This window comes from Pipistrellus hanaki (genome assembly GCF_964339955.1).
Source record: "Pipistrellus hanaki genome assembly, chromosome: 8".
Taxonomy (NCBI): domain Eukaryota; kingdom Metazoa; phylum Chordata; class Mammalia; order Chiroptera; family Vespertilionidae; genus Pipistrellus; species Pipistrellus hanaki.
This window is the reverse complement of record NC_140510.1, coordinates 50,626,719-50,646,305: the sequence shown is the minus strand read 5'-3', so window position 1 is coordinate 50,646,305 and position 19,587 is coordinate 50,626,719. Positions and strand designations below refer to the sequence as shown.

Here is a 19,587-nt window from a genome sequence, read left to right as displayed (position 1 = left end):
AGAATGGGAGATAAGACTGGAGTTAAGGGACCAGGGGAGAGGCCATCACAATAGGTGTGGAGAGTGTTGACAAGGCCCTCAACTAGGGAAGTCGGGAGAAAGAAGGGATGGAATTATAGAATCCAGGAGGGAGAGTGAACAAGATCTAGGAACCAAATACAACGATGTGGAGAGGATGAGGAGCAAGAGCAGTGGAATGGCCTCATCAAAGCAACAAGAGGCCAAAGACCAACACAGATAGTGGTATCCCAGTCAGAAGCACCAAGTCCATTACCAAGAGAGGACTCAGCTTTTAGCTCATTAATTGTTGGCAATTCATGTCGGTACTACTGCTTCATTCAGTTCACCAAAGGAAGAAGTTGGAAAAATAAGCAGAGAATTTCAGAGGGAGCAAACTGAACTCTTCATCCTTCTAGTTCAATTGACAATTAAACAAACTAACTAAATAGTAGGATGATTGGGTGCAGCTCCATCTTTTGGCATTATTTAAGGCACCGCTGACCCCTTCCATGATGTTAGACCTTATTTTTAAAAAAATACATTTTATTGATTTTTTACAGAGAGGAAAAGAGAGGGATAGAGAGCTAGAAACATCAATGAGAGAGAAACATCGATCAGCTGCCTCTTGCACGCCCAACACAGGGAATGTGCCCACAACCCACGTACATGCCCTTGACCAGAATCAAACCAGGGACATTTCGGTCTGCAGGCTGACGCTCTATCCATTGAGCCAAACCGATTTCGGCAGACCTTCTTATTTTACTGACTGACTTGTGCCACTGGTTTACAAAGCACTTTCAGAGGTGTATGCCATTTAATTTACACATCAATTTATTCAATGAATAGCCTATGAATTATTATGCATCTCATTTTACAAATGAGAAGACTGGTCCAGAGGGATTATATGACATGTCTAAAGATCGCACAGATGGTAAATTATAGTGTCAGGATTCCATTTCCTACCTTTTCTTGTCATCTGAGGAAGTGAGGAGATTTGTTTATTTAAAAGGAGATCCTGTAGTTTATAAGAAACTCAAAACCATCATGGGAAGAAGGGGAATCTTCATAAACCAATATTTGTACTAAACAAAAATGCGAGATGGTCGGGCTATTAGAAGATCCATATGGTTGTTATTAAGATAAGGAAGTTATATAGTGACCATACTCCAAAAACAAGATGGCTTTGATTTTGGCTTCTAAAGAAGTAACTAAATTTAAATCCACTCTTGATTTATAGGGTTATTGTTTTAATGTCAGTATAATATTTTTTAAAGTGACTGTCACCTTAATGGCATAATAATGTTACTTTATCTCTGCTTTTGTGTTTTTATTTTCTATCATTTTAAGATAGTTCAATTCCTTGTGTAAAAATAACTAGTTTTATTAGTAGTCACTATTGTTATATGTAGTCACTATTGCTATGTAGTAGTCACTATTGCTATATTAGTAGTCACTATTGCTATATAAAATAGATAATTTTATTAGTAGTCACTATTGCTATATTAGTAACCACTATTACTATTACTATATACCTTGGCAAAAGCCAAATATAACTAGGACTACCAAATTCCATGACTCTTTCAACTGAAAATTATTTTCAACTTAAAAAATATTTTGTGTGGTGCTGAGAACTTTTGATGCTTGTTCTTTGGTAATTTAAAAAATGCAGGTGTGTGTTTTTATTCAGCCTATTTTAGATTTTGTGAGATGTTGATCTTTTTAGTTCTTTTTGATTGATTTTTCTGCACACCAGAAGTGTAGATTTTCTTCACTTCCTGTCCCAGTAGATAGCCACAGTCCAGATCAAGTTCTTTATGATGACTGTTTCTCAGAGCTCTCTCAAGGTCATTAAGCATGTCAACATCTTTCCCTGCTTCCACAGCATGACATGCAAATGGTTATTAAAAGAGTATAACTAAAATTGTAAATTTTCAAATATGTCAACCAGTCTACAAGCTGAATTTTTCTATAATCGTATTTCCTTGAGAAAGATGAAAAGAAATCATGTAAGGGTAGATTTGGTATGTCTAAAAGAAAAGTATAATCTTATGAAGATAAATGTGAAATGTAGTCACCAGTATAATCGATGATGTGTTTGCAGGTAAATTTAAAATATCCATCTGTTTTTGTGATTTAAATATACATTTTTTTTCTGTACTACAGATCTAACAGTGTCTTGGTACAGCAAGGACAAGAAAATTAAGCCATCTAGGTTCTTCAGAATGACTCAATTTGAAGACACTTACCAACTGGAAATTGCTGAAGCTTATCCAGAAGATGAAGGGACTTATACTTTTGTTGCTAATAATGCCGTAGGCCAAGTATCAAGCACAGCCAACTTGAGACTGGAAGGTAGAGTAAAACAACTTTAAGAATCACATTTCAATATAGATCTAATCTCTTATCAGTAACAATTACTAAAGATTTCATGTAAATCATGGTTGGTCCTATCATTCTCTTTTAATGCAACTAATTGTGTTCATTCCTTATGTGATATTCTCACTTTTCATTTACTCCTTCTCGTTCTGAGCCACATACCATCCATCCCTTTGTTATTTTGCCTGCTTTGTCTCCATGATGTTTTGTGATGTGTTGCTTTCATCATCAGCTTTCATGCTTCCTGATAAGCATGTATCAGAATGGGGATAAATGTACTTGATAAAAATAGGTATATTTGTTTTCTCATTTGGCTAGGATAAAAATTTAAATTTATTTTTTTTTTAAAATCTAAGAATGTAACCATCCCTGCATTGTGTTCACATAATCCTGGTTTCACGGAAGTGATAGTGGACAATTTCAGGTCTGTACACTAGTCAGCTGTACTCACAATCATTCAAAGAAAGCCTGAGAGTTGAGGGGCACAGTCCTAGGAAGGTTAAACATTTCTGTTACTTGAGTCTCTTAAATTGCAATCAGACACACTTTGATGATAGGAGAGGAGCAGGGGGGAGGCTTTTGGATTCAACAGGAGATAACAATATTATTTTTACAGAGTCTTTTTCCTGAACTAATTTATTATACATAGTATTGATTATATACAAATATATAAGGACTTAAGGGCAACTCTTGGTTTTTTTCTTCAATTGTAAACACTTATTATAATAACCAGATTTTCTTTTAATAATCAATTTAAAGTGGTTTGCAAAGTAGAAAAGCTGGTTTTACAACCAGAGAGAAAAACATAAAACCAGAAAACAAGAATACCTATACCAAATTGTGTACTCCACTACTGCCTTCTTGAACAGTATGGTGAAGTTCTTTAGACTGTTGATGTTTCAGCTTGTTTGTCTAGAAAATGCAAGTGACTTGTATGACTGAATCCACGGTGGCACACAGTGACCAGGCATCAGGACTGGACTGGATTCCAGTCCACTGTTGAAATTTGCCACTGATATGCTGACAATTCCACATGACTTCCGGTTTCAATGCAGGGCACAACATTAAAGGTTGGCATGCTTCTTTTCAGGATTTAGCAAACTTGAAGAAATTACATCAAACGCCCAATGGCATGTCTCTTCATCATTTTCATTTAAGAAGGAGTCCCTTGGCCAAAAGCCCATCTTCATCCAGCCTCTATCCAGCCTCAGGGTGCACAGCGGGGAGACAGTCAGATTTCATGCAAGGGTCTCTGGCATTCCCAAACCAGAAATCCAGTGGTTTCATAACCAGCAGCCAATTCTACCAACAAAAGATGTAGTTTTCCATTTTGAGGAATCCACAGGCATGGCTTTAATGCTTATAGTTGACGCTTTCTCAGAGCATGCTGGGCAGTATTCTTGCAAAGCAGCCAATAGCGCTGGGGAAGCCACTTGTGCAGCTACACTCACAGTGACTCCAAAAGGTAAAGCCCAACTTGCTTTGAAGACTTTGATTTGCTGCCTACCTCCTACTCCCACTGTTACTAATGAGAGTCTCAGCTGTTTGTCTCATTGCATAGTATGGCAGTACCTAATTTACTAATAAAGTAACACCCAACCAGCCCCACCACCAAGATCTCAGTTATCGGCTAACCTATGTATCTTAAGTCTGATAGTAATTATGTGTTCCATGCATTACATTAGTAATCATTTTGTTAGGCATCTATGCTGCTTAACATTTAACAGCATCTCACCATTGCATCATTAGTGATCTATTTATTGCATAGTTTTTACAAAGCATATTGTGGAGAGAGTACAAATGTTTAGAGAGAGAGAGAGAGAGAGAGAGAGAGAGAGAGAGAGAGAGAGAGAGAGAGAGAGATTGCTTGATTCTGGATAACTGCAGTGACAACAAAAGAAAGAAGCCAGATACTGTATGGCATCTGCATGAGCCTTCACCATCCATTCATCATTGGATTGCTGGGAATGAATTTTCATTTGTGTGAAAATTCTTAGGGCATACTGCATCTGGCATGTTCTTTCCAAGCACCAATGATGTCTTTCATCTTCATCTCCATGCCATTTTGTGTTACTAACCTTGCCAAGTGACAAAGCTTAGATCTTAATATTCTTTTCTTTTTTTTCTTGTCACTTGATTATACAGTGCAAGCCCTAGCTAGGCAAAGTTCTGGGAAAGATGTAAGAGAGGCCACCAAGTCCCAGGCAGTGGCAGATTCCTCTTTCACAAAGCAAGAGAGCAAAATATCCCAAAGTGAAATTAAGTCATTTCAAGGATCATCATATGAATGTGAAGTGCAGGTTTTTGAAAGTGTATCTCAAAGTTCCACCCACACAGCTGCATTTGTGCAAGAAGTAGGGTTGCACCATCCTGCATCCCTGTCCCAAATAGCAGAAAGCACTGAGTTATCTGATAAATACTCTGAAGAGATGGTGGATGAGGCACCAAAGATTCTTCTGCATCTTCAAGACCTCTCTGTAAAGTGCGGCGACACTGCTCAGTTCCTCTGCGTCTTAGAGGATGAATCTTCTGTAGATGTAACCTGGACTCATGAAGGTGTAAAGCTAGAGGAATCTGAGAGAGTGAAGCAGTCACAAAATGGAAATACTTATTCTCTTACCATATGTAATGTTCAGCTGGTAGACCAAGGATTGTACAGCCGCATTGTACACATCTTCAGCAGTACTAAGCATAGAAGGTGGTTATTTGATTTCTAGCTATGACTTGCTTCATTCATTTCATCCTCATCACTTTATGCAGCTTTTCTGCCATTCAAATTGAATCAATGAATATATTAATTAGAGTATCTCAAAATTAGTACTGTATTCATCAATGGCTTATGAAAGTTGGCCAAGTCATTGGCCAAACTTGTTAAGAACATTTAACTTTCCAGTCCAGATTTAGGAAGTATAACTAGCAGATCCGGGTTCAGAAAGTTAAGGTTCATTTCACTTGAGCTGCCTTTTCTAATCTTGACCCAATGTGCCACCTAGGGGGTGTACCAAAGAAGGTTAAGATATTATGGTTCCAGTATTTATTATTTATTTTTGTGCCTGACAGAATTCTACACTTAAATTTAATTGTTTTAGTAAGAGGAGGCTCAGAATTTCTCATTTGCCTGTGTGTTCAGATCTGGAGATTCTAGCTGTTACAAGGAGGCCATGAAAATGTAAAAATGGGCACTTACAATAATAGATCTGGATCAAATTAGTCATCATTAGATATTTCTCAGTAAATCATGATGCTTTTATAGCTTCAGATCTTCTGGGAATTGTAGAATTATCTTATGGAAAAATCGTTATTTATGTTATTATTATGCTTGATTCTCCCCTGTGTCTGGAAAGGCCTGAATAAATTTGGGCAAAGGATAGCTTCTTCCTCTTATCTGTGGACTTTCTTTTTATGGACTCTCCATTTAGATACTAATGATATAAGAAAAAATTCTTTAGGTGCGAGAAGCCTGTGCTATCTATTTGCCAACAAAGGAGCTTCACTGAATCCATGAAAGGAAGCTGGGAGAAATTTGAGCATCTCCAGGGTCTATTGAGAGCTGTGGCCTCAGGTTCTTCCAGATCTGACCATACTATTTTTTAGTTGTTAGACATTAGCAGGGGCGAAAATACAGTGCTATGTGCACAGCCCTCTCTCACCTGAATTTTGAAATTGGCTAATTAGTTCACTTAATGTAGCTATAATATTCACACACACACACACACACACACACACACACACACACACACAGGCCTTTTTTTTTCTTTCTTTCTTTTTTAAGCTGGCATTTTGTCCTATGGCTATTTCTGGTTTTATTTCCAAAGTCCAGGACTGAGATTAGTTATGCAAATGAAGTGGAAAATTCCACCATCCGGAGACTTGACCACAGCTGCTGGCAAGCACAGTAATCACAGTTACTATTTATCTAGACTTGTTATCTACACGTCTTGCAGGTGACAACGATGACAGTTTCAGCAGCAATGTAATTGGCAATCAGCTGTGCTGTGGAGGTGGGAGAAATGTAGGTCTTTCAACTTGTTTCCTAAAGAACCTAGTGTCCTAGTGCAGTACTTGAAAGTCAAGTTCCCAGAGGGGATTTGCTTAGACATTTCTGCCCCAGGAATTCCAGTTCCAATTAAATATTATTAAAGTGTTCTTGGAAAATGAACACTTATTTTTTTCTTGCAAAGTCCAGATGGCCTTACTTGTACTTTAAAACGTTAAAATGTTTTTAAGTATGTGAAGAGTGAAGGATCAGGCACAGTTGTCCAATTATCTAAAAGAAGGCAGTTTTTATAAACCCCTTTTTTATTCTGGCCTAATAATTGTACATAGGCTTCATAGATATCCACAAAGACCAAGTAAGAATGAAAAACCCCATAAGTCAGTTTGTGTTGAGTTCTTATGTGCATAGTAAGCACAGCTATTTCACATATTAGTTTTGGGACTAATGTGCCGCTTTCCTTCTCATCCTAATGACTTTCCATCTTCTCTAAATTTAGCGTGTGTTTTACTCCCACAAACACAGCTAATTGATTCCTTTTCCTAACTTTATTCTTACCTAGCAAGGAAATCACAAACCAGAGCAGTTACAAAAATCACCCTTGGTTCAAACACTAAAAGTTTTAAAACACTCAGAGTCACAAATTAAAACAACCCGTGAAGTTCAGAGAGAATCGTCAGAGAAAATATCAAGTTTGTCCTTCACTTCATGCCAAAGACCACAAGGAGCTCAGAAGCCCACTGACACAATGCCACACGAACTGAGAGATGAGAGCGGACCCAGGGCCCCTGCCTCTCTGAAGAAGCCACCCCAGAGATGATTGTGTCTAAAGACTGTTCCTTTTCCTTCTGTAATAAAAGCTATTTAGAGTGGTTGACTCTTTGTTTTGCTTCTTAATATGTAACTGAACTTCAGGAAATTTGACATTTTAAAGGTAGTTTACACCAAAGGAGTATTTATTTACTAGCTGAAAATGCTTACTTCTGCAGGGAAAACTGAGAATAGCCATCAACTAAATGTGGCATGTTAAAAAATGCATGTCCCCTATAAATGTGACTTCATCTCTTAGCAAGTGTTCAGTCAATAAGACATTTTAAAAAAAAGAATTTTCCTTTGGCTTGTGGATTGCTCTTTGGAATGCATGTAAAGGCATGGAGAATTATAGAACTAAATGTGGAAATTTCATAGAAAACCAAAAATAAAAATGCGTTTAAATCTTTCTGCCAACATTGTCATGTACTTTATTAGTTCATTGATTTGTTTGGCATGAATTGTTTGATGCATTTGGTGGATGTAGTTTTCTATTATAATAAAGATAAAATTATGATTGTATGAATCATATATTGAGGCAGACAGTATATGGAATTAATCATTAAAATTTTTTTATATCTTTTTTTTTTTCCATTTTAGCCTATGAATCAATTTTACACGAGAGGATTGAACAGCAGATTGAGGTGGAGACGAAAGGTATTATTACATTGAATATGAGATTTAAGTAGAAATTCTAAAGGATTAATAGAATACTTAACTGCCTTCTTTCATTTACTATCATTGAGAAAAATGACATAGATGTATAAATATATCTCTTAGAGTATATATTACTATGTCGCATGCCTGGTTCAGTATGCTGATGGTTACATGCATTTCACAGTATTTTGTTTTACAGTAATTTAAATCCTCGAATTTAAAATTTACCAGCCACATCATTTTCATGTTTGCAGCCATTTTCGAAAGTGTGTACTAGAAAAAGTTGGAATCTTAATGCATGAAATCATGAAATAGAAGTTTGTTTTCAAAATCACAGTGAATTAAATTGAACAGTAGACAATAACCTAGCTGTCATTCTCAGAATGCAATGTCATGAATGAATGATGATTGAAATGCTATTTGATTTAGGGTGTGTGAAAATGTTACATTCCCATCTGGTTTACACCTCATGCTCATACATCATTTTAACATTGATATGTCTCTTACACTGGCTTGCAGATAGCTGCCTTATGTGATCCTTATTGCCTGCTTTTCTTTGAATAACGTTGTGACTATATGGCTGTATTAGTTCGAATAAACGCCTTCTTATTTTATTTTAGCTATTTATGGTTTTGATTCTTGTATATATATATATTTAAAATAGTTAATTATCAAAAATATAATAATTTAATCTGCAATCAAAAGGATCAGTAAGGGCGTTTATTCCACTCTCTGCAAGTCAGGTAAGATTTTCCTCTTAGCCATCAAAGGAACAAAGTTTTCCTGCTCTCAAAACAAATATGCACAGGAACATGTTATTTTCAAATGCATTTTTGCTTGTTCAAGAAGAAATTTCAGCAGTTTGAAGAAAAGACCAGACAACGAACGATTTTCGTGTCAGAATCTTTTAAACAGAGCATGGTGTTGCGTTTATTCGAACAAATATGGTGAGTGAATTTTTCTATGGATTTGTGAGAATCTGTAGCATGCATTTTATTTCATTTCTATTTTGCAATTTCATTTATTTTCAACTTTTTGAAATACGATGGAAAATAGTAAAGTGCTTTATAATTTAATTTCTTTTCAGAATTATTCTCCGAGGAAGAATCTGAACATTCAGAAAGAGATACACGTGATGCCTTTTCAGATTCTGAAGATGTAGACCACAGCTCTATGGCTGCTAAAAGATATGCAAGTAGAATATTATCTACCAGCTCCTGGCCTGAATATTTCAAGCCTTCTTTTACCCAAAAACTTACGTTTAAGTATGTTTTTGAGGGTGAACCTGCTGTTTTTACATGTAGATTAATTGGCTGTCCGACTCCGGAAATGACTTGGTTCTATAACAACCGGCCAATCCCAACAGGTCTCCGGCGGGTTATAAAAACTGAGAGTGATTTGCATGATCACTCTTCCAGCTTAGAGATTAAAAGGGTCCAAGACAGAGATTCTGGAACTTATAGATTGTTAGCAGTTAATAGTGAAGGGTATGCTGAGTCAACTGCATCCCTGCTTGTTATTCAAAAAGGGCAAGATGAGAAATATTTAGAATTTCTGAAAAGGGCAGAACAGACTCATGAAAATATAGAGACATTAGTTGAAAGGAAAGAGGACAGGGTGAAGGTTGACCTGAGGTTTACTGGTTCTCCCTTTAACAAAAAACAAGATGTGGAACAAAAGGGAATGATGCGAACGATACACTTTGAGACAGTGAGTCCTAGCAAGAAAACAGATTTTCTGTATGATGAAGAATATCTGGAAGGTAAATCTGATGTCAGAGGATGGCTTAACGTAGGTGAAAATTTCCTGGATGAGGAGACTAAAGGGAAGTTGCAACGTTTACGGGAGGCTAGGAAAACGTTACTGGAGAAAAAGAAGTTATCTCTTTTAGATATGTCATCTGAACTAAGCTCAAGAACTTTGAGAAGGGAAGCTAGTAATAAAGATACTATGTTCTTTAGAGAGGAAATGGAAAGCAAGTCAGTATCTGATCTAGTTGAAAATAGGGATATGGTTGAATATTCAACTGAGTATTCTATTCAAATGGATCAAAATATAGAATCTGGAGAATCTCTCACACGTTTTCCAATGACTGTTGATGATGAAATTCTCCAGACTGAAATAAGAATGAGCCAAGAGGAATTTATAAAAGAGAGTCGACCAAAAGACCATTTACATGGTAGAAGTCAAGTAAATGAGAATATCCAAGCAAAAAGACAAGTTGAAGAAATTATGACCCAAACTGAAATTGGAGAGTTATCTCAATATATCACTAATGTGTGTAAAAATAAGGAGATAGATGAGACTTCTGAAAAGGTGTCTCAAGCTGCTATACCACGCACTAGTGATTTAGGTACACTTACAAATATTAAAGAAAATGAAGCAATAGCTAGTAAAAGAATAAAAAAGGATGATTTGAAAGAATTACAACACTCCACTTTCACAAGAGTTGAAGAATTCAAAATTGAACAGGGAGAAAAAACGACAGGATTTTTTGAAAATTCTTTCCAGAAACATCTACAACGTTGCCCACCTTCATTTCTTCAAGAAATTGAATCTCAAGAGATTTATGAAGGTGACAGTTGTAAATTCATGTGTCATTTTCAAGGATATCCTCAACCCATAGTGACATGGTATAACAATGATATACCAATCCCACGTAATCAAGGCTTTATCATTCATACCTCGGAAAACTATTCAACATTAACTTTTACTTCTGTTCTTCCTCACAATGAAGGTTCTATTACCTGTGTGCTGTTTAACCAATATGGAACAGTAAAGACAACAGGTATACTAAAAGTGAAAGCAAAACAAAGGCATGATATCGAAGCACATAAAATCCCAATATTGCATGACTACACTGACGAGGAAGAAGAGCTGGCATTGGTTTTTGACCAAGCAGAAGATGTCCATCCGTCTTTGAGACTAGAAGGCCAAACAAATCTCCATATGTTAAAAACTACCCCACCAGGTCCTTCCTCTGCAGACATAGAATTGCTTTCCTTTCCTGTAGAAATTCAGGTAACAGCAGCAACTCCTACCCCAGAACAGGATAAGGAGTCAAGAGAATTGTTTCAATTTGAAGAGCTGGAACCTGAAGCAGCACCTCGAGATGAGGCTACTCGGTCACCAAAACACAAATTTATATTTTCATCCGATATTACTGATGAGCCACCAAAAGTGTTAAAAGAAATGCCAAGGTATGCCATCTGTAGAGAAGGGGACTTCATAGTACTTGAATGTTTATTATCTGGTGAACCTAAGCCAGTGGTAGCATGGTTTCAAAATGGAGTCCTTTTAAAGCAGGATCACAAGTTTCAATTTGAAGAGTTTGATGATAGCTACAGGTTATATATTCATGATATTGATGTTCAAGATTCTGGAAAATATAAATGTGTCGCTGAAAACAGTTCAGGAACAGTTGAGAGTGTTTCAGATCTGACGGTGGAACCTGTCATTCACTGGGAAGATAGCCAATTAGAAAATATTGGCGGAATTTATGAAAACAAATTGAAAGATCAACAAATTCAGGGAGAATCGGTAAGGGCACATTTGTATGATTATCCAGCTGGTCCTTTTACTTCCCAATCTAATGTAAAAGAATATTCTGTAAGGGAGGTTTTTCAAAACCTTGAGACAACTGAGCAAATAGACCAGAAAGGCCATGCTCGTTGCACATCTTCTAGAGAAAAACTCCCCAGATTTATGCAAGTTGCTTCTAGGTCCATAAAAACCAACAGACCTATCAGAGCGGAACTCATACAATGTCAATTTGAATGGGAAGAAGGGCATGTAAGTGAAAAATCAAAGCTGCACCAAGCAGAGGGTACTGTTTACCCATTTGCTGACGATTTCAGTGAAATTAAAATTAGGAGAGAGGTAAGACATGATTTTGGAAAACGTGGTGAACCAGACAGGGTACATGTGCAAGAATATGCCCAAAGTGACCATTTCTCAAATATCCACTCAAGGAAAACTTCTGATAGTTATGATACAAAAGACTTACCTACCATTGCATATGAAGAACCCCTTGGTGAAGAGAGATACTACCCAAGAAGAAAAGTGAAGCATAGAATTATTGCATTTGAAAAGTTACAACATGCAGAAAAAGGAGTTCTAGAGAAAAGAGCTACCAAAAAATCATTTGTTAATCCTCTTCAAAAGAAGCCTGATGACTTTGACTTTCCATTAAATCAAAGAGAATCAAAATCAAGTGACCTAAAGGCAAATATGCATCAGACAGATACAATATCTCCAGACACGGAACCAGATTCATCGAACATTATAATGAATTTAAAGCTGCTTTCTTCGCAAACTCATGAGGAATTTAAAGTACAAGAGAGGGAGCAACAGAAAGAAATAGGTCTTACAGAGTGGTCTGCAGTTTCTAAAAGGGCTGAATATGAAACTCCTATTACATTTGACCTAAAGCAGTTTCACTCTCAAATAGAAAATCCAGATTTAAAATCCCAAGAATTAGATAGTGGTCAACCAGAAGCAGCTTATTTTAAAACCCAACATCCTGCTCCTGAAACAACTGATGCTGAGAACATTGTATTTGATCTAAAACAAATGTATTCTCATATAGGAGATGCAGCTAAAGATTTCCAGGAATCTAGGCCACAATGGGTAACACCTTATAAAGAAGAAATTCCTGGCTCTGAAATATTACTATTTGATACACAGGATATGTCTAAAAGAATGCAAAATGGCATACTTACAGGTCAAGCCATTTCTTCCAGTCAGGACTGGATGAAGGAAAGATGTACTGATGAAAAGACCTATTATTTGGGGAAAGAAGTCCAACAGATGCAGGAACAAAAGGTAGAAATTTTAGACACAGATACTTCTCTTAAAATCTTTTCTGATGAAATCCATAGGCAGGCAGGTGGCCTACTTCAAACCTCATCTGCAGATGTAGGAGAAACTGATATTTCTGAGAAAAGACGTGCTTTAGAAAATGGAGATCAAAGTTTCACTTCACTTTTGAAAAAAGCAGCAAGTGAGGAAAAGCTTTTGGAGGTTTGTGAGATGAAGGAAGAACACACTTTGGAGCAAGAGTTGGCATCATTTCAAAAGCAGGATGAAGGGATACAGGAATATGCCACTGGAGACCACAGAGGTGGTGCTCAGGAAGCAGACACACTCCACAGAAAACCCTCCCTGAGCCAGTGCTTTTCATTCTTGATGACTGAGGAACAAGGGAATCCAAATGAACAAAGAAGTGAAAGAAATGATGTCTCTGAAGAAGAAAAATTTTACGAAGTTCAAGTGAAAAATGAAACTTCTTTCTTCACCTCTGAAGAGGAAAAGATGGAAACTTGTTTTCCTAAATTGGATGAGGCACATACAATGGAAGTAAAGGACTCCGAGTCCTCCCTAACACAATACTTACTCGCTGCTGGAAAACATGAAGTTCCTGAAACTAAAGACACCAAAGACAGGGCAAAACTTGTCCAGAGTGAATCAACCACATCCATGGAGGTTGAAGAAGTAACTTTCAACACTGTGTATGAATATTACAACCAACAACAGGAATCATTAGGTCGCCCATTTTCTCCTGAATCTGATATTTCCATCGATGTGGGAAGTATAAGCAGTGAAGAAATCTCTGAGTTAGAGCAGTTTTATACTCCACCATCCTCTGTTGAACATTTTGAGACTCCAAAGTCTCCTGATGCATATTTTGCTCCATTAGATACAACTAAGCAATCCTCAACAAACCCAGGAGATAAGACTGTTCAAAGAACCACACCTTTAGAGGAAGTTGCTGAAAGGTACTCAACACCTTTAGAAGGGGAGATAGCAGAAAGATATTCCACGCCCCCAGGGGAGTCTCTAGAGAGATATTCCACGCCCCCAGGGGAGTCTCTAGAGAGATACTCCACACCCCCAGGGGAGTCTCTAGAGAGATACTCCACACCCCCAGGGGAGACTCTAGAGAGATACTCCACACCCCCAGGGGAGACTCTAGAGAGATACTCCACACCCCCAGGGGAGACTCTAGAGAGATATTCCACACCCCCAGGGGAGACTTTAGAAAGATATTCTACACCTTTAGGAGAGGAAACAGTTGAAAGATATTATATTCCTACTGGAGGACCAAACCCCACTGAAAACTTAAAAAAGTACCCATCAAAAATAGAAAGGGAGGACAGTACGCCAAATGAACACTTCCATACACCTACAGGAGAGAGAAGCTCAGCCTACGAAGTGTGGCGGTCGGATTCATTTGGCACACCTAATGAAGCCATCGAACCCAAAGACAATGAAATGCCTCCATCTTTTATTGAACCTCTGACCAAAAGGAAGATATATGAAAACACAACGTTAGGCTTCATTGTTGAAGTTGAGGGCATTCCAGTTCCCGGTGTGAAATGGTATAGAAATAAATCTTTGCTAGAGCCAGATGAAAGGATCAAGATAGAAAGGGTGGGTAATGTGTGTTCTTTGATAATCTCTAACATTCAGAAAGGAGACAGGGGAGAGTACATGTGTCATGCTGTAAACATCATAGGGGAAGCGAAGAGCTTTGCGGATGTAGACATAGTACCCCAACAAGGCAGAACAGTGGCACTCCCACCTCCAGTAACACATCAGCATGTCATGGAGTTTGATTTGGAAAATAATTCATCCTCAAGAACACCTTCTCCTCAAGAGATTGTCTTGGAAGTCGAGTTAAGTGAAAAAGACGTCAAAGAATTTGAGAAGCAAGTGAAAATAGTCACAGTTCCTGAATTTACTCCTGATCATAAAAGCATGATCGTGAGCCTGGATGTTCTTCCATTCAATTTAGCAGATCCAAATATGGCCTCAAGAGGGGAAGAAGACAGAGATTTAAAAATTGACTTGGAAGTATTTGAGATGCCTCCTCGTTTTATAACGCCTATTTGTGATTTTAAAGTTCCAGAACATTTCGATGCTGTGTTCAAATGTTCAGTCATAGGCGTCCCTAGCCCCGAAGTCAAATGGTATAAGGAATACATGTGTATCGAGCCAGATAATGTTAAATACGTGATTAGTGAGGAGAATGGGAGTCACACCCTTAGAATTCGAAACGTCTGTCTTTCGGACAGTGCGACATACAGGTGCAGGGCCGTGAACTGTGTAGGAGAGGCTCTCTGCCGGGGGGTTCTCACCCTGGGAGATTCCGAAGTGACTGCTATGATAACGAAGAAAAGTCTAGTGACTTTAAGCAGTTTGAGGGAAGAGTTAGTCTTAAGGAGCAAATACGCAGACAGCTTTTTTGAATTTCAGGTGTTGGAAGGGCCTCCCAGGTTCATTAGAGGGATTTCTGACTGCTGCGCCCCGGTAGGCACAGCAGCTTACTTCCAGTGTTTAGTTCGTGGCTCTCCAAGACCCACAGCTTACTGGTACAAAGATGGGAAATTGTTGCAAGGATCAAGGTTCAGTGCTGAGGAAAGAGGCATAGGGTTCCACAACTTATTCATAACAGGCTTAGTAAAAGGTGACGCGGGTGAGTACAGGTGTGTAGCTATCAACAACAGAGGGATGGCCGAGACCTGTGCAGCACTCACCCTAGTGTAAAACTTCTTGTGCAATGTTTTAGTGCCTTAGTAGTTATTACACTTGAGTTGAGTGCTTTCCTATCTTCCAAATTATATAGACCCAATAAATTTCCAAATCTGTCAACTCTATTTGAATGCACTGCATTGAAGACCCCTGGAAACACAGTTTCTCCACGTGGACGTCTCGTGTGTGTAATACATGTAAATACTCTGTTATCTAACTATCTGAACTGTGGAATCATCACTTGTGTCAATTATACTGTGAAAATCAAGCACAATTAAATATCTCTATGGCTATCTACTTGTAGTTCTACTTTACCTTCATTTCTCCTTCTCAGAGTGTCTCAGCAAAATGTATTCTCTCTTAGAGATAAACTATATAGGTAACGTAAAATGTGAAAGGGAAGACCATGTCAGATGACCACACAGATTAGTAAGAGAGAATCTTCTCTCTGCTCCGAATAGAAGTCGTTTTTGAAATTATAACCCTTTTGCAGCCAAATTAATGTATATTTACTCAGCCTTAGAAGGGATAAAACAAAGACTTAGAAACCAGCTTTGCTCAGTTGGTAACTAACTATATACAGAGGAATCTTGGTTCTCAAACTTAATTCATTCCAGATGGATGTTTAAGAAGTGATTTGTTGTTTTTTTTTTAAAAAAAAAAGAATAATTTTTTTCCCATTAGAAGTTATGTAAATTGAATTAATACCTTCCAGACCCACTAATAATTCCCTGTTTTAACCTTCCTTACATACAGTTCATTTCTAAGGTACTGTTTAGCCTACAAATACTTCTTAATTAACCAACAACCTTTTTCTAGCCTTAAATGAGTCACTTTCAGCACACCTCTCCAGAGTTTTTCAGGGGGTGAGTATGCAGCATCTTTACTTTTTCATATATCATTGCCTCTGAAATGCTATCACTGGCTAACTGTTTTCCCTTTATACAAATCAACAACAATTTTTCTGTCTCTTCAATTGCCTGTGATTGTTGTTTTTTGAGCACTTTCACACCTCGAGCAACATTAGCACTCTTGATAGCCTCTTTATGTTTTAAGATTGTGCTAATAGCTAGATTTCTGCCAGCGACAAAAGCATTTGTTACTTGGAGATGCTTTTTGTCATGCTGATACCTCAGGGTTGTCAAGTGGAAAAGGAAGTTTTGTTCCGCAACTTGGCTGAGAACCAAATTGTTTGAGATGGGAGACATTTGAGAACCAAGGTCTGACTGTAATCTGTTTGACATTACATCCTCAGTATATGTTTGGTTCTTTAAAAAAATGTTTTAATTATTAATATCCCTCTTCTTAAGTGTTTTAACTCTTGCTGGTTTTGAAGGGACCAATGGTGCTGCTCAGATAGATATCATCTGAACATTTGCAGGATATGCAAACACAGATCTTTTTACTTTTGGGAATACCTCATTTTCTCAGTTCAAGATGGCATCAAGTGTAAAATGCAACATTAATTTAGTATTTTCCTTAGGAGAAAAGAAACTACCATATTACATTTTTACATAAGATTTTAAATTGCAGTCCAATTTCAGAATCTTTAAAATTAGGAAAAGGAAGGTGGAATATTTTTAGAATTGAGGCAGTATGGTAATTTGTATTTGTATATAATAGATAATAGGCTTTCCTGTCATTTTCATTGAATTTCATTGTTTAAACTAACTCAAAATTAATAAGCATTCAAATTAAAGATTTATATGTTTCTAAATTGACATTTTTTTGTTTTTCAAAATTAAAATGATAATAAATTCACAAAATCCTTAGCATTGTACCTATGTACCAATGTCAACTTATATCTTCTCATATATGTTGTAATAAATATAGAAAAATTCAGGTAGGTGTTTTTAAATCTAAAATGAGGGATTTTACCAGAAGTCCTAAGAGGCGATCATTTAACTCTCTGTGTCATCCCAGTGGTAACTTTTAAAAAATAATTTAGAGTAAATTTTAGTTGTATAGCAGATGATGAAAAAAAACAATAAAAAATATAGTAATGAAATTATGAATCTTTCCTCCCTTCAGCTCTTAAATATAGCCCAATGACTATATTTTTTCTCTACATTGAGCAATTTTTAAGTACCATGAATATATTAAACATATTAATTTTAATGCTAAAAAATTTAAAATGTAAATTTAATTTTCAAAAGGATTCATATAACCAATTATGTTTACCACGTTTCTTTCATTGTATTACCTTTTTATTCCCACAATGGGAATTCCCTAAAAGCCCATCCAAATTAAATAAACAATTGGGAATATGTGCAGAATGTAGAGAGAGCATTAAGGCTCATACCCTCATCTCCATGCCCCCAAAAAACATTTGTTCTACTTGTTTTAAGTCACCATAATTCATCAAGATAGATACACTCTTGTGGAGCAATCATTTCTGTTTCAACCAGTATGCATACAATAGCTGTGGTAATCATTACAAATATAATGAAATACATCCATCCTAACTCCCTGAAATAAAACTAATTCTATAGTTTATGGACTTAAGGATTTATTCTACTTTTAGTCACCTAATAGAGGTTTAAATAATTAGAAATTCAATTCATGATAAACTTGACAAGCACATTTTACCAATTGTTATATCTGAGCATAGATAGCAATTCAGACCGTTTCTTTAAAAAAAGAGAAAGAAAGACCAAAAAATGTGGATTTGCAAGAAGTGCTGAAAACATACTTTTATTCACATAACAAGGAGGGCTTTGTTTTGCTCATTAGAATTCTGTTAGTCTCAAATGCATTAAATTTGAGGATATGCAAAATAACAGTGAATGAAAAAAGAAGAGTAAGCGTTGGTCACACTTGGCTTATTTATTAATTGTTGAAATATTTTTAATTTTCTGACTCAATGGCACATAACTTAAAAGCCTGGAATATTAATTTCTCTGATTCTGAAAAGAATTCATTTATTACATAGCTGAAGTTAGACATAATTATTAACTGCTACTACTACATGTATTTAAACCACGTTTCATGTTACAGCATTTGAATTTGATTTACTGTCCTTTTATGGTTAATACATGATATTTAGAAGTAAGGGATAATGTTTCAAGATATTAGTGAATAGGGTATATTCACATTCATTCCCTTTTACAGATATTTCGTCAGTTCAAGTAAAGGGAAAGCTGACATGAGTAATACATTACAGATTAAATGTAAAGTTAAGTCGTCGCCATTAGTATATGAAATTAATGATTTTATGGCAATTAATTGAAATAATAAATAATTGAGTATGTATTCTACATATTACAAATAAGTTTTACCAGTACATTTATAGCTAGCTGGCACTGGAGTCCTGCCTTCTAATGCTTATGCACTAGATCAGAAAGGTATTAAGTTATAAGACTAGTTCATGTAATGCAATTGGAGTGAACTAATAAAATAATAAAACTGCTTTTGAATAAGGCAATAAAATTGCTATTTATTGGGCTGTTGTACATACATGGCTGCTTTAATGAAAATCCTAATTCCTTGTTATCAAATCACATATCTTTCATTCTATTGTCCATAATACTGTTTAAAGAGTATTTGTTATTCACTGTTTTGTTTTTCTGTTTAATAATTGTTGTATAGGTATTTCTTGCATAATAAAATACAATCAAGGTTGTTTTTCAAGCTGAAGTTTTGTTTAAAATGTAAAAGAATTGGTTCTTAAAATTTCCTATGAGTAAAGCAAAAGGATACAGTGCTCTCTGCATAGGAGTCAGCCAGCCTATCCAAGGAGAGGGTAATATTCAGTAATGAAGTGTTTAGTGATAGATTGTCTGTACATAGATTATGTAGAGATTCTCAGTGTGTGATTTTGGTTCTTGGTTTACATCTTTATTGAGGGTGAACAAGAACCACTGCTCCTTGACCATAGCCAAATCCACTGGGCCCAAAGTTCTTTGCATGGCATCCTTTACAATAGAGGTCCCCTCTTTATCATTCAGAGTTGTTGATTTCGTTCCATACTTGGCACATTGGAAACAGTTTTTGTGACAGGGTTTTCAGCAGCATTAACAGAATTCCCGCATCTGACACTTTTCTTAGCATCTCCGTGTTTCTGAGCAAATCTATAAGTAGTTGGATTTGTTGGAAGCCTGTGAGGCTGAGCACTCACTGTCTTGAAAGCCAGTCTCTTGCCCACTCTACGTTGAGCCCCTGGCCTTACTCATAACCTTTGGGCCCATACTTCTTGCCACAGGAGGATTTGCAGGAGG

At 36.7% G+C, this 19,587-nt stretch overlaps 1 protein-coding gene across 3 annotated transcripts in view; it reads left to right on the top strand.

The window, feature by feature from the left end:
- TTN (titin) overlaps positions 1-19,587 on the top strand; it is a 277,411-nt gene that overhangs the window by 47,633 nt on the left and 210,191 nt on the right. For 2 of the 3 annotated variants that reach the window (XM_084892040.1, XM_084892042.1), the window contains exons 44-45: positions 2,164-2,352; positions 7,781-7,837. In XM_084892040.1, the coding sequence (XP_084748166.1) occupies positions 2,164-2,352; positions 7,781-7,837 (246 nt within the window). Of the gene's footprint in view, positions 1-2,163; positions 2,353-7,780; positions 7,838-8,924; positions 15,668-19,587 lie in introns of those variants that run through there. The other variant, XM_084892041.1, reaches the window with a different exon arrangement.